Source organism: Neolamprologus brichardi, chromosome 8 (genome assembly GCF_056152115.1).
Source record: "Neolamprologus brichardi isolate AB-2024 chromosome 8, ASM5615211v1, whole genome shotgun sequence".
Lineage (NCBI taxonomy): Eukaryota > Metazoa > Chordata > Actinopteri > Cichliformes > Cichlidae > Neolamprologus > Neolamprologus brichardi.
In genome coordinates, this window is record NC_142111.1 from 14,985,852 (window position 1) to 15,007,177 (window position 21,326).

Consider the following 21,326-nt stretch of genomic DNA (forward strand, 5'->3'; position numbering starts at 1 on the left):
AGATCCTGACTGGGGGAAAATAAAAGACTACACTATGCAGCACTTAAAATCAGAGCCAGTGATCATCCAGCTCATTTATGTAGACAGAAAAAGGCAATGTGTCCCTATACTTGGGCAGACATGGGTAAATTAAAATGGTAATGACGCTGTCAGGCTTTAAAGGCAGATCAACCAGAACCCTGGCATTTAACTGTCATCTTTTTGATTTTAACAGAAAAATCAAGAAGGAAAATTGCCTTATGATGCATCACATACTCTCTCTCTCCTACACACACACACACACACACACACACATGCCCAGAAACCCCTCCTTCCCGCTTCAGCCAGTTTGCCTTCCTCTGCTCCAACCAAGCTCCCTCCGTCTTTGGTTCAGCCTGCTGGAGCTACTTTTACATTTAAAACAGTAAGAGCTAAACTCACCCTCAGCTTTTATGTGAATGGAGATGATTATTAACCACTGTGGTGTAATTTTGTGGTGAAGACTGTATTTCTCTGCATACAGGGAGTACCACATCTTGCTGGTTGATGATTCAAATGCTGATCCAGCAAAAGTCCGCCAGAAAAGGTGAGGTGGCTACAATAAGTGATGAGTAACTGTGAAAATTGTTTTGAGGGAATTATTACTAAAATATTGGAATGAATCATTAGGGCACTAGAAAGACCACCAGACTTGACTTTCTCCTGTTTTTCTTACAATTTTGTTGTGTTTTGATTAAGAAGCTATAATGTTAGATTAGCCTGTTTAGCAAGTTACTCAGCTTTGCTAGCAAGTTCGGTTACCTGGTTGCAAATTTAGTTAGCCGATTATTTTGTAAGTTATTACACTACCGTAATTTCACAAATGTTTGTAATAATTCAAATATTTAAAAAGTGTGTACAATATATTTGGTGTGGTCCCCCCCCCCCAAAAAAGGAAAACCCTATCTGAAACTTTGACATCTTATTTTAGCATTAGCATAAAGTTAGCATAAATCCCTTAAACTCCTGTTAGGGAAATTTTATTTTAGTCTGTATGCAGCAAAAATATTTTCTTTTTCCTGAATAACTTTTTTTTTCTAACATGTGGATCTTCTTCAGCAACTAAGAACGAAATTAGTAGTTGGAAGACCATGCTGTGTGGGTCTAAATATTACTATTTTAATTTAAATTCTTTTGTTTAATGAAAGACAGTTTAGTTCTCTGGCTAAGCAAGGCACAGTTGTAGGAGCTAAAAACATAAACACAGATATGTGAAAATATTTTTTAAAAAGACTAAAAACCTGTCAGGTTTCCTTTAACTACATAGTTTTAAAATTATTTATTTTACAGGCACATGGGGTTTGAAGTCTCTCTGAGTTCTGGTTGGGATAACAGGAAGGATCGAAAGGAATCAAAGCACAAAGCAAGGGGGTAATAAGATTCATCACAATACCGAGAATGGCTTTTTAAATTAATTTGATCCTGTGCTCTAAGTCTGTTTAAATTACTCAACCAAGTAAAATACTAAAATCCTAGATCATAGTTTGGATGATATGACGGCTGAGTGATATGACATAAAGATCATTCATAAGTCGTCTTTTAAAATTAAAGCAATTTTACTGTTCAAGCTGTTTTTTACTCACACTCGTAACAAAATGTGCAAAACGGCAGCTGCTGTTGCTTCAAGAATTTCTTAATCATCTGTTCACATGAACTAATGCCACATATGCAGTTGTAACCTTCATGTAACATCTGAGTGAATGTGGCCAGGCTTTTGAGCACTGCAGGTACACAAGCATGAGTTTATGAATGAAATTGATTATGTATGCAATGTTACACAATATCAATATAAGTGATATAATTTTATTCTTTATCTTTTTTGAAAATATACAACCCTACGTTTTCCCCTCACAGTTAATTATGTGAATAGGCAAATGTGGGTATAACCACAAATGCTCAGCATATTTTTAAGACAGAGGGTCTGTGTTACCTTATTTATATAAGGTATTTTATATATTTCTCCATTAATTTTCTTCAGTTTATCCAATTTGGGGACTTTTCCCACTCGTAAAAAAAACAGTTAAAATACCTTTTTTATCACAGTCCTGCTCATTTTCCCTTGGTGGAAGTCCAAACCTCTTTACTCTGCCTCAAAATTTTTAATAACTATGAGAACGCCTGCATAGATAATAGCATGTCGTAAATTTTGAATGTTAAGAGAAATATTGCTTCGCCTATTACACAAGGTATTTCCAGCTGCATCTCAGGAATATATAACCATAATGTACCTGTCTTGACTTTTTCAAGGTAGGCAAACAAACTCTTTAAGCTAGAGGCTCGTGTCCACATCAAACTGTGCGCCTCATGCTGCATCATAGTGAGTGTTTTGACATCTTTGAGTGGATGGCTCATAAAGTGACCCTGGAAATACCCCGTGGGCTTTGCCTCTTAAACGCAAGGTACAGAGATAAGAGATGCTGAGGGTTTAATTTAGTTTAACTACACCGCTGTTGTTTTCCTTGGGAAAAATACGTGGTCATTATTTTATTTATGTACGTTAGCTTAGACATGTTTTTTTTCTGCCGGCTGTTGTCACTGTTTTCTTCTTTTTTATTCCATCCTCATTAGTGTTGGTGTAGTGCCCCGACAAACCTGCCTCTTGCTTCTTTGATCTTATGAATTCTTGTTTGTTGACTTATTCGCTCTGGGACACAGAGTGGAAGCAATTCACGTTCTTCTGTCTAAATGCCAGGGGGTTGTTAGTTACATTTAAGATAATGCCTGGTTTGAGTCCAGGCAGGGAGCATGGGATGCATGCTTTCCCTCCTTTACTTCAGCTTTCTACTGTGTATATAACGTGTATCTCATCAAGAAGAAACGCGCTCCAAAAATAAGAGCAGTCTCAGCAATCTACAAACTTTTAACAGTTCCCTTTTAAGTTAATAGCTGTTGACTGTTTCATGCTCAAAGTTAGATTTTGGGTTGAGCATCACTTTTACAGCTTTGAAGGAAACCACTAACCTTCACATCCACAGCTTGAAGCCTTCTCAGATAGGCATGTACAACCCCAGTTCTTTTACTAGCTGTGTAGGAAGCAGGAGGCGGCGGGTCTGGGAGACATCTGGGGAAAGCTTTCAGTGTGGCACTATAAGTAACCGGGGGCGTGGAGCTGTACATTTAGGGACTAGGTGGCTTTACATGAAGACATAACTGTGAGGTTTATTTTCTTGTCCTCCCACCGTAGAATTAAGAGATTTTATGGAAGCAAAAAAGTGTTGACAGCAGGCTCAGGTCTGGTGCATATGTGTTTAACAAATGTGGATGGCGTGTTTATCACAAAGTCTGGCCATAATCACAGAAAGGTAATTATCTAAACAGATGTTCATTCACACTTTTCTTTAAGTGTGAAAACACGCCTCTGTTTTTTATTTTGAAATAAATATTTTCGGATTGGAGGATTGCTGATCATCAGACCCAAATATGCTCCTTAAAAATCTATTGCTGAGGAACCTTTTATCAAGACCCGTGGGAATAAAGCATAAATATAAAGACCCAGGTTCTCTGTTCAGATTAGGGCTGTGATACAAGTAAGCATAATGAGTCTGTGTTGAAGCGGCACTGAGTCCACATTACTCTGTTTGACAAGAATCTACAGTTTTCCTTGTGATTTTGATCATATAATATACTGAAATGTCTATTGTGCTTGAGTGTTTGATTTAGTGCAGAAAAACACATAGATTTGATGCCAAATACAAATAATATTGGGAACTTCTCATCAAAACGGAACTCTCAAGCTTAAAATATTCGGAATATTTTAAATTATTTTTGCTTCATTCTTTGCTTTGAGTCAAGAAGATCAGTTAAAACTACTGTATATGTACCTTGCTATGCTTAAGTGAGATGTGTACCTACATTAATTACATTAGGCTGTTGTTTTTATGTTTAAATTTGCTGTACACTGCATGCGTATCCTGGCTGATCATGAGTTAAAAAATGAGCAATGTGAAGGATTGTCCCAGTTTCAGGCCGTCGGTAAGGTTCGTGTTTGGGTAGTGGTGATACTGTGCTACTGGGCCTCCAAATGGTACATTACACAACATGGCCAGATGTGCAGGTTTGGAGGGCACGTGACTCTTAATGAGACATTCAGAACTTCTTTTCTTCACAGAGTGAGACATTAGGAAGGAAGAATATTGAGTCTTATGTTAGCAGCTGGACATTTTTTTAATGTGTCATACTTACTGAATGTGACAGTGTGTCACTGTGTTTATTATTACATAGCGTTAGTGGGAAATTCTTCTGGCATGGAATCAGTATGTGTGTGTGCGTATAGAGCCCTGCATTTGAACTTGTATTATATGTGGTGTATATTATATCACTTTTTATCGGGGCTGTTGAAGTGACCCATTCTGAAAAATAAGGAAAACCTCTAATTGTCTCAGTTATCAGCATATTTGTGAGCGAATTGCTGTGTCATTCAGTGTACAATGATATAAAACAGCCAAAAGCTTTGGCAGCTTTCTAAAAAGAATATTCTTAATTAATAATCTTTTCTGAGAACTACCTATAACAAATACCATGTCAGAATCCATTTCTAAGATTATATCAACATCAAAACTAAAAGCTGATTAAATTTGAACTATGTAAAGTTCAAATTGACATAGTTTGTCATACTTGGAAGTTTTTACCCCTCAGTTGTAAAAGGCTGATGAGGTATTGTTTATATTCAGTTACACACACTCAAAATACACTGACAATTCAATTCACTTCAATTTTATTTATATAGCGCCAAATCACAACAACAGTCGCCTCAAGACATTCAAAGATTCATAAGATTATAGCATAATCAATCAATTATTACATATTCAAATTATGTACGAAGCATGTAATAGTCACTTGCAGCGTGGCGTCCTGAAGATTACAGATGAAAGATATAGTGCCTTAACCCATTTGATTTGTCTTTTGATTGATTGATTTTTTTGTAATTTATTTTCTTGTGACATAAATGAACCAAGTAAAGATAAAGCTTTAAAGAATTGCTTTTTTGATGAATGCTCTATTCAGCATGGCAAAATAAATTATTCCATATATCAGCAGTTCCTACTTGTACAGTTAGTAGTAGTGCAGGAGCTAGATTGTTTGAATACAAACTCTTCTTAGGAAGCCTCTAAAGCCAGGCACATCACATGCAAAGATTGCCGCACAGAAGTCTAGATCTTTAAAACTTTACTTACTTTAGGCGTCTGCAGCCCTAGATTTGAGCAGATGGGTGTCTTCCGCTTAGAGGTTTTTTGGGGTTAGGTAGAGTATTTAGTAGTAGTGCACAAGTGAAAAAAGTGCTCTTCTCCTTTTCTTCTCTTTACCCACATGTCCTGGAGTTAGATGGCGTCCCTGAGCCTGGTTTAACCAGACATCTCTTCCTGTAACAGGAAGCTCTTCCTCACGGTTGTCACCAGGTGCTTACTCACAGGGGATTGTCTGATCTATTGTGTTTTCTCTCTAATATTGTAGGCTCTTTACTTCACGATAGAAACCACTTTGAGACAAAGTTTGTATTGCTGGCACTATAGACACAAAATTGAAATTAATTTAATTGAAAATAAAATTTTATATTTATATTAAAACCTCTCAAAAAAGCTGCCTCGGTATTTACAAGTTGCACTGTCAGTTTTGTGACTGAAAGGCGTGGACACAGGTATTTTTATGGCTAGCTTTATTGCAGCCTTCCAGAAATTTTAGGAGGAAAATATTTAAATGACTCACACAAACAGGATTTACTAAGGTTTGCGGCACACAGTTTACTATAAATTGCACCAACTTTAACACAAAAAGGCCTGTCTTAGTTTTTTCGCCTTATGTGGTTGTGATAGCTGCCGGTGGGGGTTTTGAAATTGGAGATGTTATCAGAACTAGTGGGTAATTGCCAATTGTAGATGACTCAAAGCTGTGAGCCAAAATGTTGGCTCTCTCCTGTAGCTCTTCGATGAGTTTGGAGCTGAGTCCCACATATTTCTGGTCTTGAGTAATACTGGTATATTAATGTAGCAGAACTGAACTGAACTTGATGTGGGGTATTGGAGGGAGGGACGAGAAAAATCTCAATAAAAGATGCGTGCGAGGATATAACTTGCATCTTCATAGGCAGCCGGGTTACAAGTGACCAAGTTACTGTGAGCACAGACGTTTGCATTTTTTTCAGGCTGTTAGTCACATTTCTACACAGAGATCAGTACACATGTCTGTGTATTTTATCTCAGCAGTGCGCACACAAAGAATAACTTTGTTGTAGTCTTTTTTCTCCCTTCCTTTTCCCTCCCTTCCCTTTAGAGCTTCTCTTTAGATCTTGGAATTCAGTTGCCTCTCATTGACTGAAATCTCATGAAACGTCATGCTATTTCAAAACTTCTTACATAAATCCCATGCAACAGGTCTGCCTGTTTTTGGCTCATTAATTTGTTCTACTCTCGGCCAATTGCTGATCACCATTGAAAGGAACTGACTGTGTTCTTTTTCCGCACCCATCAAAACATTTTTTAATTGCAATATCATGCTGATATGTACTGCTTAGTACATTTGGGTCTCAACAGCTTATATTTTATGATAAAATGGTGCCATTATTGAACATCAATGAATGGCTTTACTTCAGCTAAACTTAAATGTAAATTATCATTGGATTAGGGATAAAAGGTTAATGCACATATACTTGATTTTCAGCACTTACGCCAACCTTAATTTCTAGCAATTAGATTTAAGAAAAAGATAAGTCCGTGTTTTTATCCATTTCTAACACATATTTAAAAATTACTTTGCTTACTTTGAATGCCTGCTTGACTAAGCAGCGCTTACTGCTCTGTGATCCACACTCTGCTGTCATGATTTGTCTGGCCGGACTCAAATGCAGGACTCAGGAATGAAAGTGCGGTGAGTTTATTTACAGTGCTGGTGTAGATAGTGCTATATACAAAGTCTTTTTGAAGTGCTCGGTTTAAGAGTCCAATATGTACAAAATCTAATGGAAGGAAGGTTCTGTGAATCAAAATCCCCGAACAGAATCTCCTAACTCCGCCAAGTAACAAACACTCTCGGAACTCTGCTGGGACGTCCTAAGCACATAAAGAAGCACATTAGAGGTCTTCGACCAGTTCACAGAGCCTTACAAAGAGACAAGATGAAGAACACCACAGTTAGATAACACTCAGGTGAATTCTGAAGATCAGGTCCTACCTTAAATAGCAAACAGGTAAATGGCAGTTTTCTGTGTGAGAACAGCATTTTTATATGCATCTTTTTCTGCATTGTGTTATATATTTCATGCAGCTAGTAATATCAGATAGCCAATATATCAATTAGACTTTAATGCGGAGTGCATCCATTACCATAATAGGCAAATAAATATATTGTATATTGTTGTAAATTAACAAATCAACGTTGAATGGCTTTTAGTTTTTAAGGTGTAATATAAATTACGATGGCAATTACACTTAGGCGTTCCATCTGCTTCATTACTCTTCCCTTTGTGTACTAATATTGAGGATGTGTTTGGACATGAGCTACAAGGCACAGCTATCATTGAAGGATGAAAGTGTTGTTATTGTGAAGAAATAGACTATTTGATTACCATGTATAGGAAAGACAAAGTACTTGCCTGTGATTTATTTCAAATCAGGAGGTAGGTGTGCATTCTGCAGAAGAGCTAAGTGCTCATACCCATCTGTACAAACAAATGGAGCTAAACAAAACACATAGTGAGTACAGCAGAAGAGTGTGTGACGTCTTTATATGTAAAATAAAAGCTGAGCAATTCATTCTGTGTGTCAGGAAAAAGAGAGACAAATTGAGAGATATACAAAAATAGAAAGAATAAGAAATCATTTTTTTCCTACTCTGTATTATCAGATTCTGGCAAGAAGAGCTCTGTGCTGAACTTTGTTTGTCTTCAAATTGAAAATAATATGTCAAAGGAAGGAAAAAGTGTGTTAGTTATGTACATTTGTAATCCTGGAGGGCATGTCAAGAGCATATGAGTCAAGTCCCGTTTCTCAGAGTATCCTTTTTGTCCTTTAGGTGGATGTACAGCAATGAGTTAAACGAATTTGCTTGCATTATACAAAGTTTTGGAACTTTTTTGTTCGCTTTTTTTGTTTCAGGAAGCTCATTTTATCTTTAATGCACATATTGTGGTTGTATTATGTCAGCAGCACCATGGTTGATTATATGTTTTCAAATAGAACAATAAGCTAAATTGCAGTAAAGGTTGTGTGTAATAAACCTTTGTGGCCTTATTCAGGCCAAAGTGTAATATATATATGGCATGGACAATGTTTAATTTTCTGAGCAATTCCACCTCCCTTTAGAAGATCCCTGTAATGGCTTTTCATGTGACCTGTAGCACTAATGAAAAATGCCATGTTAACCAACCGATAAATCTATGTGAGAAGACAGTGTGCCATCACTCCCTAAACCATGTTTGATAGAAGTAGAAGTAATGATGTTCCTTTTTAGTTTAGGACAAAGAAAAGACAGGGAGAAGGATTAAAAGGGGAGCAAAAGAGACAAACTGGAGCACAGGCCAGCAGGGGAATGGAGGCAGCCATACTCGGTTATGGTAGAAGCAGCGAATCCTGGAGGGAGTAAACCTTTAGTTTCTTCTTTTGTCTCTGACTTCATTTATTACCCTTGGCAGCTTGAAAAGAGATGACATAACCACCTCAGTGTTCAATGAATCAATGTAGATATTTGCCTTTTAAGTTTGCATGCATGACCCAAAGCTTTCTGTTCTCTCCACAGGGAGTAAGAGGACGTGTATGTTGCCTCTTGCTGTAGTTTCTCCACCACTACCATGAGCTGGAGTTTTCTGACTCGCCTGCTGGAAGAAATCCACAACCATTCTACATTTGTGGGCAAGATCTGGCTCACCGCTCTCATTGTTTTCCGCATTGTGCTAACAGCCGTAGGAGGAGAGTCAATCTACTACGATGAACAAAGCAAGTTTGTCTGCAACTCAGCCCAGCCAGGCTGTGAGAACGTATGCTACGACGCCTTCGCTCCACTGTCACACGTCCGCTTCTGGGTCTTTCAAATTATTCTGGTGGCCACCCCTTCAGTTATGTACCTGGGCTACGCTGTCAACAAAATTGCTCGGGCAGAGGAGAAGGCAGAAAGTGGGGGAGTGAATGGATTTTCCCAGAAGAAACCCAAGAAGCACTATCTTGCAGGCAGAAAGCAGCACAGGGGCATTGAAGAGGCTGAGGATGACGACGAGGAAGACCCGATGATCTATGAAGTGGCAGAGGTGGAGAACGACGATTGTGAAGCAGAAAAGGGAGGCAGCTGTGATAGAAAAGTAAAAGCCAAAGTACGCCATGATGGGCGTCATCGTATCAAAGAGGATGGATTGATGCGCCTTTACGTCTTCCAACTCCTGTTGCGCTCCTTGCTGGAGGTTGCTTTCCTCTGTGGTCAGTACGCCCTCTATGGCTTTTCCGTTCCTGCCACCTACGTATGCAAAGACCAGCCCTGTCCTCATAAGGTGGACTGCTTTGTGTCGCGACCAACTGAGAAGACAATCTTTCTCCTCATCATGTACACAGTCTCCCTGCTCTGTCTAGCACTCAATATATGGGAGATGCTTCACCTGGGCATAGGTACCATGTATGAGATAATACACTCCCGCAAGACGGAGCTCCCCAATGAGGAGCTCTACGGGCTGGCAAGAGGACAAGGCCGTCTTAACGAGGTGAGATTGAGTGAGGAAGACTACAGCTCTTACCCATTTTCTTGGAATGCACCAGCGCCTCCACCTGGGTACAACATCGCTGTCAAACCTCCTCTAGGGAACCACAACCAACCACTACCCATCACTGATCTCACTAATGCCAAGCTGGCATGTCAGCAGAATCACGTGAACATTCCCCAAGAGGAGCGTCAACAGAACGGCATTAATGATGAAAACCAGTGCAGAGCTGGGAAGGGAGATGCACCCAGGGCTGTTCATAAGGACAGCGGTAGACCTCAGAAAATCCTGGAGGGTGATAATCAGACCTACATCCAGCTGCAGAGCCACACTAACAACCGCAGCAAGCCCCACCGTGAACGTAAACACCGGCAGACCAACAGACACGCCTCCAGCAGGGCAGATACAGACAGAGGTAGCAGCGGCACCAGCAGTAGCAGCAAATATGGAGTCATAAAGGGTTCAGAGTGGATTTGAAACACGACTATGTAAAACAGCTTAGCTATTTAGCTCAGTTCAGTGAAGAAGCTTTGTATAGCAGGAAAATAGAGCGGAGGAGAGTATCAGAAATAATATCTTGAATACATTTTGCGCTAAGATTTTGGTACCCTGTTTTTGTTTACCTTGTTTAAGCAGAGACTTTAATGCTGCAATTGAAAGTGCCTTACTTAAACCATCTAAAAGCAGCTTCATTCAAACTGAGCAACCCTTTATGTTACAGAATTAAAGTTTTTTTTTTCATTGCCATCCACAGTTAAAGATTTGAATAATTTTGCTCATGAATATTCAAAATTGTTCTTCAGTTTCTTTTTGGTGTAGATCGTTTTCCCTCAAGCAACAAAAAGGCTGTTTTCACATAGGTACTGCAGCCCTAAACCGTATGAATCATTAGATATTGTCTTTAACATGCCAGTTCTCTAGTAAAAAATGCATGATGTTTAATTGTGCAAAATCAAGAATAGAGAAGCGAATATTCTGCTGAGTTCACAGTTAATGAGTGGTCATCCTGTTTCCTGCCTCCTGCACGCTATAGTCAGGCAGTGCCCTCCTCACGACCACAGGGAGTTTTTCCGGTAGTCTAAATGCAGCTGACTGGAATGTCCTGCTGTCTGTTTTATGTAAGTTAAAACAACAATGTCCTGGTCTAATTCTCATGAATTTTTTTTAGAAGTTGTATTTGAAAACAGATAACAAAAAAATAAGAGACAGCTGGTTTCAGCTGGTAATTTCACCATATTTTCTTTTGGTATTTTAAAAGCATTCCCACTATTTTTGGAGAAAGAAAAGAGAAGTTTTTGTTATTGTTTCGAGAGGCAAGTTTAAAAAAAAAAGTCATATATTATAGTACAGGTATTACCTTTTTTTAACATACTTTATTTTTTCAACCATTCATCCAGTAGTATACATTAAAAAGAACGAGTGCATCAAGCTTTTTATATGCTTCATTTGTTTCTTTCTTTTATCAATCTTTTACTTGGATTTCCATATTTTCTGTCTGAAAGCCCATTTGTCATTTGTTGTTACTGTGTTTGGTTTTGTTAAAGGAGGAACAAAACGTGCATGTTTTGAATAAAGAGTTTGTATTTGTCTCATAATCTTTGTCTTGTTTTCAATGATTTGATTGTCAGTCTAGAATGAAAACTATATTATTAATTTAATGCTGAATATTTGAGCATGTGGGTAATTTACACTGGTAGTCAGCTCAAACTTGCATTGCCCTCTGCTGGGCACAAAGAGGGAATAATATAATAGCTCTATGTCTCTCAGTGGGATCCCTGTAGATAAAACTTACCAAATATTTTCTGTGTCTATATTTTAAATCTGTCATGTATTGGAAGTTTTATTGAAAGAAAGGTTCATCACTGAGAAATCTAATATATTTTGTGGTGAAATATTTAGTATATGGCTCCTTAAAACTAACATGGCAAGTATAATTTAACATAGTCAAAAATGAATCTTGGGGATTTTCTCTGGAAATGTGTTTGACCAGTGATTGTAGTTTTCAGTAGTCATTGTGTTTGACCCGCTGATAATCAGTTGCAATAAGTGTCAGATGAAGCATCTACTAAACAGCTAAGTTTCTTTTCATGAATTGTTATTGTCTGTTTTCTTGAATTTCATAAGTTATTTCTCTTATTTTCCTTTTCAAAGGCCAAATTGATAACCAGGGTGCTTTTGTGTTGGGTTCAAGATACTGTACCAGTGACTGTAAGAACCTTACCTTTAACTCATAATATATTTCATATATATTAAAAGGTAAATTTGAAAATGAAAGCCAGGGCTCACGTTTCAGACAACAGGTTATGTGGAGGGCAGCGTCAGGAGCAAACAGTCTTTTCTTTTTTGACGTCAGTGCTAAATTAAAATGGGAAGGCGTTTCAACTTTTGATTTCACACTGATTGAAAAGCACCTGAAGGCAGCGTCAGACCGGATGTTACGCCGTCTTCATGTCCGCACGTCCTCCAGTGTTTTTGAAAAAGCGGCGGTTACAGTTTCGCCGGCTTGTTGACGAAGCGATAGCAGTTTTTTTTTTTTTTTCGCTTCTCTCCAGCACAGGAACAAAACACAAGTAAGCCGTGTTTCTTTTCTCTTTTTTGTCACAAAGAAGCAGAACATGGGTTAAATTTAGCCGACATTGAATGGTTTCTGGCTGTTGTTAGAGAGAGCTAACCTCGCTCAAGTCGGCTAAAGCTAACTAGTAGAGTGGCTAGGCTGAACCTTGAACTGCGCAGTTGCGTTTTGGTGGTAATCTTACGTGACCGAAATTCAAACTGCTGCTCTTTAAAACAATTTTTTGTAAACATAGTTGCTAGAAAGCTAATTTATACTCTTGCCGGTTTTGTAGCTTAAAAGCTTATTTGGATCTTGACAGATGTTCCTTTAATTTTGTAGGCTCCTGGTGCTTGTGACAGCCTTTACAGCATCAGGATCATGCAACCGCAGCAGTATTTAAAAGAACGTGGATATGGGCTCCTGGGAAAGCTGTGTCTTGGGGCAAAAAAGCTGGAGGGAAAGACCTTCTACCTGGACAATGTGAAGAAACAGCCAACAGTCCTGCTTTTGGAATCCATCTCTCTTTTTGGAGGGGTAAGCATATGTTAAGATAGCTTGCCAGTGGAACCTTTTTTTTTTAAAAAAGCTGTCGCATTGTATTTAAAATATATATTCAAAAGTGTCTGTAAGAAGACAGACACTTTTTGATATAGATGACAAAAGCATCAATCTTGAGTCTTTTAAACCTTTGAATAATGGATTTAGTCTTGAATTCTGCACGCATACAACCCTAATAACGAATATATTGATCGTCCTCACTGACCTGATCTTTTCTTTTGTATGTCATTGGCTGTACTCGTGTGTCTGTTTTCTTTAGAAAACAAAGTATTATTACTGTTGATAAACACTTGATAAGTTCAAATGGTCAGTGAACACTTACAGTACATCCACTGGACTGAGGTTAGATTTTACATTCATCAGAAACTCACATGAATATTGTTTTAATTTTTTTTTTTTTCTTTTGAAGAGGGTCGAGAGTTTTCTACACAAGGATGTAAACTTTGTTGTGACTGGAAACAAAGAAGGCCTGGACCAGAAGAGTATTGTTTCAAAGGGTGGAGCAAGTCAATCAGCCCAACAACTGATTAAGCAGCGGGACAACGGCCTCATCAAGCAGCGACCTGGAACTCCCAGGCCAATGGTACTTTATCTCCTTTTATCACTTTCAGTCAGGCTTTTGATTAGTTATCAAATACCACAAATCTATTTTGGCAGATGATTTACTGCCCTAAAACCTGGAAAGCTACTCTGAAAACATTCTAACACAAGATCACTAAAAAGATCAAACTCATTAGGCATTAGTGTAAGTTAAATGAACTACACTGTATAACTGCACTGCGTTTGTGTCTATAGGCTTGCAGCAGTCGAGGGAAAGCGCTGCTCGAAAAAGCCATTCGCAACAATGTAAGTCAATGAAGACAAAATTCTCTTTATAAGTACTGATGATGTATTTTGATATTTTACTTCACTGTCCCTTTTCTGATGAATCTGCCTTGTAGGAACGACTGCAGGGAAGCAGTGTTTTGTCCAGTGCTCGATCATGGGGAGTCAAGATTTTGCATGTGGATGGTATCCTTTTGACTAAATTTAATGGAATTTCACAACAAACCATGATTAACATGCAGTGAGCCTATGCTCACAGCAGATGGCATTGTGTGATTGCTCATGTTTTCTTGTATGCTGCTATTTTAATGCGGCATTTCATTTTAATTGAAGTTGTCTGCTGTGTACCAGTTTGTGGCTGTTTATCTTGTCCAAGGAACAATCAGAAACTTGGCAAAGCGCTACAAAAAAATCCAGATTGTTCCTAAAGTGGCTGGACTTGAACTATTGTGTTATTTTCAGTACTCAAAAGTATATTTTTAGGAGAGATGTCTACAGTGTCCTTTGTACTTTGTTTTAAACTCAGTGCCCAGATTAAAAAACATTATTTGTGTTTTGCACATTGAAAGTTGTTCCTTAACGTGTTATCAGATGTCCTCCGTTATCTGAAACATTTAACTCGAGAGAGCTTCAGTACTAAACACAAGAGGGCAGAGGTAAGGTGTTTGAGCTGTTTATCTTTTCACATCATTTGACAGATTTCCTGTTGTAGCGGTTTTTAGATTTTAGGGCTGGAAAATGGTAACGATAGCAAGCAAACACATGATGGAGACCAATTAAAACTGAATGAAGTAAAAGATATAGTTGATGTTGGTTTTATATTGATGATTTTTATTTTTACTGCAGAAGACTGGCACTAAACATCAAGGCTCTCCTGCTGTCAAAGGTAAGTCTGTGGTTATGTTTTGATTCAATTTCCTCACAACATTTGTACTTTGGCTAATTTATTTGTCTTTTCCTTCTCAAATCTGCTGTCAACAGCTTTGGGCTTGAGATCCCCGTATCTTAAAATTGAGGACTTGAGCAGGTGAGTTCCCTCTTTTGAGGAGTTCAGTTTATATTTAAGGAAGAGAAAGTTTATTTATTTCCTTTAGAAATCAGTCACGCCTAGTTTTAGAATAGCTTAAAATAACAAGATACTCCGATGTTTTAAGTTAATTTTTTTTTCTTCCCCAAATTAAATCCTAGTCAGTAAAGACAGACAAGTTGGGATTTAGCAAGGCAAAGGAAGGTTTTCTTTCTCCCCCAAGGCCTGCAAGGCCTCATTTAATGGTTCGGTGTCAGATTTGAGCCTTTTTTAGAGGGTTAAGCATACTGACAGTGAAGCAGCAGTGGGGGGCAGTGATCTATCCCATTGTTTCTGCCCGTCTTGCCCCACTGGGTGCTGGTTCTGGAGGTGTGTATTTCAGCCCAGATGAATTTCTTGTAATGTGACGAGCTCCCCTCCCACTGAGGCAGCTCCCCGGGAGGCCAGAGCTCAACTGGATACGATTTCTATTTGATGAGGCTTTGCAAGCTCCACTGCCCCTTCCTGCAGGGGATCTCTGTGTGCTAACAGAGCCCGTTATTTGCGCTCTCATTTCAGTTAATTGATGTGATCTGGCTAATGTGTATGGGCCATTGCTATGACATTGAACCCATGGCATCTGGACTGCTAGATACAGTCGATCTCAAATAAGTTTTTGAAAAGTGGTTAATATAGCTTCAAAATGCTTCAGCTAAATAATTACTGTATTACGGAGTCAATCTTTATATTCTTAGTGTTGTAATGTTGAAACATTGATACAGACATTTTTATTTGGTTTTTCATTTTTTTCTATTGTTCCTCCCTCTGTTATTCTGCCATGTAAACAGGAAATACAAGCCTTTGCACATGCAGTCTATGACCTTCCCAGATCTGTACTACGCTGGTCGATTCAGTCCCTTTGAATGTCCTCCTCCTCCTCGGTTTGAAAAGAAGACAGAGATGGAGGAAACCAAAACAAGGTTTGTTCACATGTGGTTGGCTAACTTTTTGAATAATACTGATTAATATATATATTTTACAAACTGTTTGATTATTTTTCATTTTTGAATAAATGGTTTAAATGATGGTGGAAATAAATTGCACTCCATGAAGAAAGTGTTTTATTCTGTAAAAAGTATTTTGAGGATTCATAATATTTGTATTTTTCTTAATTAGGGTCAAGAAAGTTGAAAGTAGCATTCAAGAAAAATCCCAAAGTAAATCCCGACTTAGTTGTAACCCTTCACCTTGGCGACCACGCAAAAAGGACCCTTCTTACTGTGAATGCTGCCAACAATCATTCACAAATCTGGAAGAGGTAGGAATTCTTTTTAATTTTTTTTTTATTATTATTTAAAGCAAATAGAAGTTGGTTCCTTTGGGTGATTTTGTTCATTTTCATGATGTGGGTTTTTGTGTTTTTGGTTTTTTGTCCTTGAAGCACTTGCAGTCCAATCAGCACCGCACATTTGTGCTGGATCCTTTGAATTACAGCTTGGTGGATCAGCTTGTGGTTGAAATGCTTCCAGAATTTGATCCCAATCCACCCCAGCAAGAAGAACTGAGCAGGTCAGCTTGGATTATGATATATTTTGATATAGATTTATTTATATATATTTTTTCTGTTTTCAACTGATCGTCTGTATCCTTCTCTAGACTTCCAACTCCTTTGCCTATCCATGATGTCTGTGAACTGGAGCCTCTTTCTGATACCGAGACGGAGCATGCTGTTCAGGCCCTGCGGAGACGAGGTTCATCATTAAATACTCACCTTTCCAGGGGTCCTCTTTCCTGTCCAGGCCCTGCATGTCCATCACCAGGAGTTCAGTTTACCGTCCCAAATCCAGGCACTCAGCCCGCTGGCGCTCAGTCTTTCAATTATGTGACAGACTGCCAGCTGCCTGATATGCATCCTCAGGCTTTGAGTCCAGTCATGCCTGTATTAAAACCTGAAGTAGAAGCCCAGGACTCAGTCAATCAACTGCCTGAAATTCAGCGTCTCTCTCCATGTCCCCTCTCTGACCCTTTCTCCCTGCCTCCAGTCCTCAGCCCCCAAGTCCCCTATTGCTACATTATAAATCCTCAAAGTCCTTACTCAGACCCCCCTGTCCTCAGTCCTCAACCATACATCACAGAGCAGCCTGTGGAAAGACAACCTGAGGATGGTGTGTTTACATTTGTCTCAGCATTCACAGATGTTCTCTCCACCCCACCACTTACCTCTGGGGCTGTGACCAATGCAGGAAGAGCAAAAACAGACAACGTTGTTGAGTTTGCTGGGCTTGTGTGTTCTAACAGAGATTTGGAGTGCACCACGCGACCTTCAGGTAGATCTCGTTCCCTTCCTCGTCAGTCAGAAATCGCAGTAAACCCCAAAAAGCGCTGTCGATCTGCCAGCCCTGAATGTAGCAACAGTAAAAGGATGAGGACAACAAAGACTGGTAACAGTGATAGCTGGACGGGACAAAATATTAAACCACCAAAACCACAAAGGGACAATACAGCAAAGAGTGAATGCGCGTTACTCTTGGACAAGCTCCGTTATGAAATCTCTCAGTCTTGTCTCAGTTCAACTGTCTCTTCAACATTTACTACTGTGGATATGTTTGGTTTAAAACAGACTTGTAGTACGTTTTGTTTTCCAAGTGCACAGAATTTAGCTCGATCCTCTGTCAAAATTGACCCGGCTGCCACTCAATCAGTCGACTTCCACACTGATAAATGTCACAGTGGGTTTTCTAGTCAAGAATCTCAGCGTTCAGTATCTCACTCTACCTCAATCTGTATCGAGCCAGGCCTCATCCCAGACCTGGCGAAGCTCTCTCCATCATCCTCAGAGTCAGACTGGGACTGTGACCTGCTGTCACAGCTGGGCCCGACCTCAGCTACACCTCTGGCATCCACTGAACAGAACTGTGAGCTCGACAAGGAACTACTCCACAGGCCGTGTCCCTGGATGCACGACACCAGCTACGAGTCACACCTGCATACTGTCCTTAAGCCATCAACCCCATCCGCCTCAATGTGTGGGGAAGAAAGGGACCCTTTTAGCAGGACTGTGGTACAGATTGTGGAGGTTCAGCACTGACAGCTATTTTCTTGACTTTTTTGTGAAAGATGGGAAGCACAAAAGCCCTTTGTACACTGAATAAATATTTAAAATTAGGGCTTAATTTCAGATTTAATTGTCTTCTGCGTTACATGCTGATTAATTTATCCTGCATCTTCCCAAGAATTTGAATCCTGTTGATGATCATGTTCCTCTTGAACCCTCATTGTGCATAGTCCCCTTAATAGTATTGCGTGTTGTGCTGACTGCAGTCGCTCAGGCAGCTCTGTTCGGGAACTCGTGGCGATACTGAGAATTTAATGAGGCCTTCCTGAAAGGGGGCATTATTCAATTACTGTAAGTGCTGCGCCTGGATCAGGTCCCACATATGCTGGTGTTGATGGTCAAACGGATGAGGCGTTCACAGGGTGGAGGACTGACGAACTGTGAGCCAAATCACCTGATTAATGTTAAAAAGCTTTTCCTGCATTTTGAGGGTGGGCCAGAGGACTGGCTTTGTCAAGGAGAAGCAAGTTAGGTTTATTAGATATACAGTATGAGGTCATCTACCAATAAATACCATTTTTGGACATCTTTGATATGATGAAATGGTCTATAAAGTCCAGAACTCACTGCTGCTTCTAAACATGAAAAAAGGTCACAATGTGACAAAGCGAATGCAACATGATTTTTGCATATGGAAGTATGTCAGTTGTCTCTGGGAATGTGAATTGAAACCTTGTACAGTGTTTTTTAAATAAATGTTTTTATTCATAAATATCCCCCCTCTCTGTGCTTTTTTCCATGTGTGGTGAAGACTTTATAAATGCTGACTGTATGTCAAACTTAAATAAGAAGTGAAGGATGAAGCAAGGGCAGCAGCACGTCGATGTGTCCTGTTTGGCTCATCAGACCAGCTGACATGAACAATATTTGATATGTTCTCCTCATCCCAGTTTTCACCCAACCGATAAGTGAATCATATTATTGCGTATATATAATTCAAATATATTCATTTACACAATTCTTTCGGGATAATGGCTTTAATTCAATATTAATTATAAGAAAATGTATTTATTATTCTAATCGACAGGGCAAAGAAAATACACTTAGCTCATCTGCATTATAAATAATAAACCACTGTTTGAAATGCATTAGATGGATGGCATGCATTTGAAGTCCTTAAAATAATGCCTGAATCTGGACGGTGATATCAGGTGTTTCCCCTCGGGCTCCCGGGCCCGAGTGCTGGATCCATTAGTGTGTGGGTGGTCCCGTCACGCCCCACGTGCTGCTTGTTTCCTCGCGCAGCCTCACTCAGTAACGAGGCCGGCAGACAGGTGTGTGAAGCCGAGGAGCTCAGGGCGACACGGACACACAAACACCATGTTACCCCAGCCTAGAGGAGGAGGAGCCCCTTCAAGGTGTTTGTAAGCGCCACAGGCGGACAGGGAGTGAGAAATGCGGGCGTACAGTGTGAAGGCACCAAGCTGCTGTGTTTGTCTTCACTGTCAACAACAACAAGAGTCCTGCTGCAGCTCCGCTCACGGCTGGTGTCGGTTCATTTAACGGCGCTGCACGGAGGAAATCACTGGGACTATGTGAGCATCATGCTCGCGGTGAGATGCCTGCTGTTCGCTGCAGTGTACGCACGGTACGCCGAGACAGGTAAGAGGTTCCCACGCTTCAAACACAGAGACAAATACTCGCGATTTAATAAATAAGTAGGGACATCAAGAAGCTCACGGCCAGTTGTTGATTCTGGTAAGTAAAACTTATAAATGACCTTTTCGCCCCACCTGTGTGCGTGTCCTCTGCAGCTCTGAGAGAATGGGGGAGTCCGGAGGGAAGGCTGCCGCCCGCGGAGGAGGTCGTTCAGCCCAAGCGACTCCTGCAGCAGATCCACACTGAGGAGGAGCTCCTGCACAGCCGACTGGACACCCGGGTCAAGAACCACCCAGCCGGTGAGCAGGTGAGCTTTGCCTGCTTTTGTTACCGCCTTTTTTGTTGTTGTTTTTACACCTGTTGTCCAAACCATCAGAACTGAACACATCATTTATCGTCATTAGATTTCCATAAATATCGGTTTCTACATTTTTCCCCACATTGAGATCAGATTAAGACAAGAAAGACATCAAGAGTAGACTTTGTAGACCCCCCAACCAAGATGTTTTCTAACACTGCCTTTAGTCAAACATCCAGTAGGAACAGTTTCATCACTGATGCAGAAAATCTTAAAAATGTAGAGTAGAAAGTGTGTCTGTTAACTGCTCTTAGCAGACTGAAACCATTTTCATTTGAATTTTTCATATTTTTAGTTATAGTTTTGCTGATGTGGGTCATCTTCATGATATGTAACCAGGTTGCATTAATTTCAGATTAGTTTACTGTGCATAAAGCTGGACACTGACAGTGTAAACGAACCTTTGCTGTTTGCTACAGAGAAAAGATGGAAACTGTGTAATAAATCTGCTCTCTGACAAGCTTGTTTTTCCCTCTATGCCTTCTCTCCTGAAGTCATCCGTCTGTCACATTTACACCATTCTTTAACACCCCCATCCCACACACACACACCACACACACATCAGGGCATTAAAAAGGCAGATAAAACACATCCCACCCCCTCAACTTCAGCCTTTTGCTCCTTTCGACCTCATCAGATGATATTTCACACCTCTACCTGTCCTCTTTTGTTACCTTTGCTGTAAACGCTGTCAGTCAGCGGCTGGCAGGTCAGTGGATATGACACGGGTTTGACCTTGATGTGCTCCCTGTGGTCAGCGTGTTGTCTCGTGATCTCTTTCTGCTGATACCAGAGGTGCCCTTAGACTTGAATTTAGATATGAGATGCAATCAGCAGGCTTATTTTACACTGTGCTAGCTGCCGATCGCTGCACAGTGATTGTTTTTTGTGATTATGCATCGTAAGGATTTAAAGTGGGCCTGTTATTCCTGTTTCCAGCTTCATATTTTCAGTCTTGGGCTCTACCAAAGTAGCTTCGCATGATTCTCAGTTCAAAATAATCTTTATTTAACTTATACCAGGCAGCTGTGCATCCCTCTAGTTCTTCAACTGTCTGAATCATGCAGGTGTAGCTCCACACTTTGAGCTGGTTGCCCTTCTCAAATAGAAGGTTTGAACACCAGGTGGACGGGGCTGCTATGTTTAGACCAGTGTGAAGTCTGACCTTTAGTCTCTTACCTGTACACACATTGACGTGAGTATTTGAAGTTTTGGTCATATACACAGCATAAAAAAACCAAAAACAAGGAAAAGCTTTGCAGGCTCCCCTTAATGTTGCTGTAAAACTGTCCCCAGCTTTAAATTTGTAATTACGGACTGGAAAAACGATTTCAGTCTGGGATTTCTCCCAGTTTAGAAAAACGTTAATGCTGGCGTTCAGATTAAGTGGCCGGTTTAAAACTTACAATAGGGCGGTTTTCAATTGTGGGCACAAAATTTAGCTACAATTGCTGTATGTTATTTCCTCTGCTTCCCTGTCTGCTATTGTCCTGCAAATAAAAGCCAAAAATAAGTCTTAAAAGTGCTGATTGCACTTGTGACCTGATGCTCTGAGTTTGCCTTTGGACAGTGTGGGCCTTCCTAATGAAAAACTCTTATTAGATCTGTGAGTCATAGCTA

General features: G+C 39.9%; 3 protein-coding genes across 7 annotated transcripts in view; all 3 read left to right on the forward strand.

Moving 5' to 3' along the window:
- Positions 1 to 316: 316 nt before the first annotated feature.
- LOC102784719 (gap junction gamma-1 protein-like) lies at positions 317 to 11,288 on the forward strand. Of its 3 annotated transcripts, XM_006791205.3 has the most exons (4): positions 317 to 403; positions 503 to 565; positions 1,309 to 1,389; positions 8,746 to 11,288. In XM_006791205.3, exon 4 carries the CDS (start codon positions 8,798 to 8,800, stop codon positions 10,166 to 10,168), a length of 1,371 nt encoding a protein of 456 aa, XP_006791268.1. In that variant the 5' UTR covers positions 317 to 403; positions 503 to 565; positions 1,309 to 1,389; positions 8,746 to 8,797; the 3' UTR covers positions 10,169 to 11,288. The 3 variants fall into 3 exon arrangements, with proteins under 3 accessions (XP_006791268.1, XP_006791267.1, XP_006791269.1); XM_006791204.3 differs by lacking the exon at positions 1,309 to 1,389; XM_006791206.3 differs by lacking the exons at positions 317 to 403; positions 503 to 565; positions 1,309 to 1,389 and adding an exon at positions 6,752 to 6,879.
- Positions 11,289 to 12,135: 847 nt separating this feature from the next.
- On the forward strand, positions 12,136 to 18,427 carry dbf4b (DBF4B-CDC7 kinase regulatory subunit). The gene is made up of 12 exons (XM_006791203.3): positions 12,136 to 12,261; positions 12,585 to 12,779; positions 13,213 to 13,386; positions 13,599 to 13,649; positions 13,745 to 13,814; positions 14,220 to 14,284; positions 14,475 to 14,514; positions 14,610 to 14,655; positions 15,483 to 15,614; positions 15,811 to 15,952; positions 16,076 to 16,203; positions 16,291 to 18,427. The coding sequence occupies exons 2-12, from the start codon at positions 12,624 to 12,626 to the stop codon at positions 17,720 to 17,722; spliced, it is 2,436 nt and encodes an 811-aa protein (XP_006791266.1). The 5' UTR covers positions 12,136 to 12,261; positions 12,585 to 12,623; the 3' UTR covers positions 17,723 to 18,427.
- Positions 18,428 to 19,017: 590 nt separating this feature from the next.
- The window catches only part of adam11 (ADAM metallopeptidase domain 11), a 29,997-nt gene continuing 27,688 nt past the window's right edge, over positions 19,018 to 21,326 (forward strand). For all 3 annotated transcript variants that reach the window (XM_087844665.1, XM_006791202.3, XM_006791201.3), the window contains exons 1-2: positions 19,018 to 19,351; positions 19,504 to 19,655. In XM_087844665.1, the coding sequence (XP_087700791.1) occupies positions 19,294 to 19,351; positions 19,504 to 19,655 (210 nt within the window). In that variant the 5' untranslated portion in view covers positions 19,018 to 19,293. The remainder of the gene's footprint in view (positions 19,352 to 19,503; positions 19,656 to 21,326) is intronic.

What these genes read in the sequence shown, in the direction of transcription:
- dbf4b (XM_006791203.3), top strand. Translation starts at nt 12,624, where the DNA reads ATGCAACCGCAGCAGTATTTAAAAGAACGTGGATATGGGCTCCTGGGA. An exon ending in AAAATTGAGGACTTGAGCAG is followed by an intron (nt 14,656 to 15,482) that starts GTGAGTTCCCTC and finishes CCATGTAAACAG; the next exon opens with GAAATACAAGCCTTTGCACA. An exon ending in CATTCACAAATCTGGAAGAG is followed by an intron (nt 15,953 to 16,075) that starts GTAGGAATTCTT and finishes TTGTCCTTGAAG; the next exon opens with CACTTGCAGTCCAATCAGCA.
- LOC102784719 (XM_006791205.3), top strand. Translation starts at nt 8,798, where the DNA reads ATGAGCTGGAGTTTTCTGACTCGCCTGCTGGAAGAAATCCACAACCAT.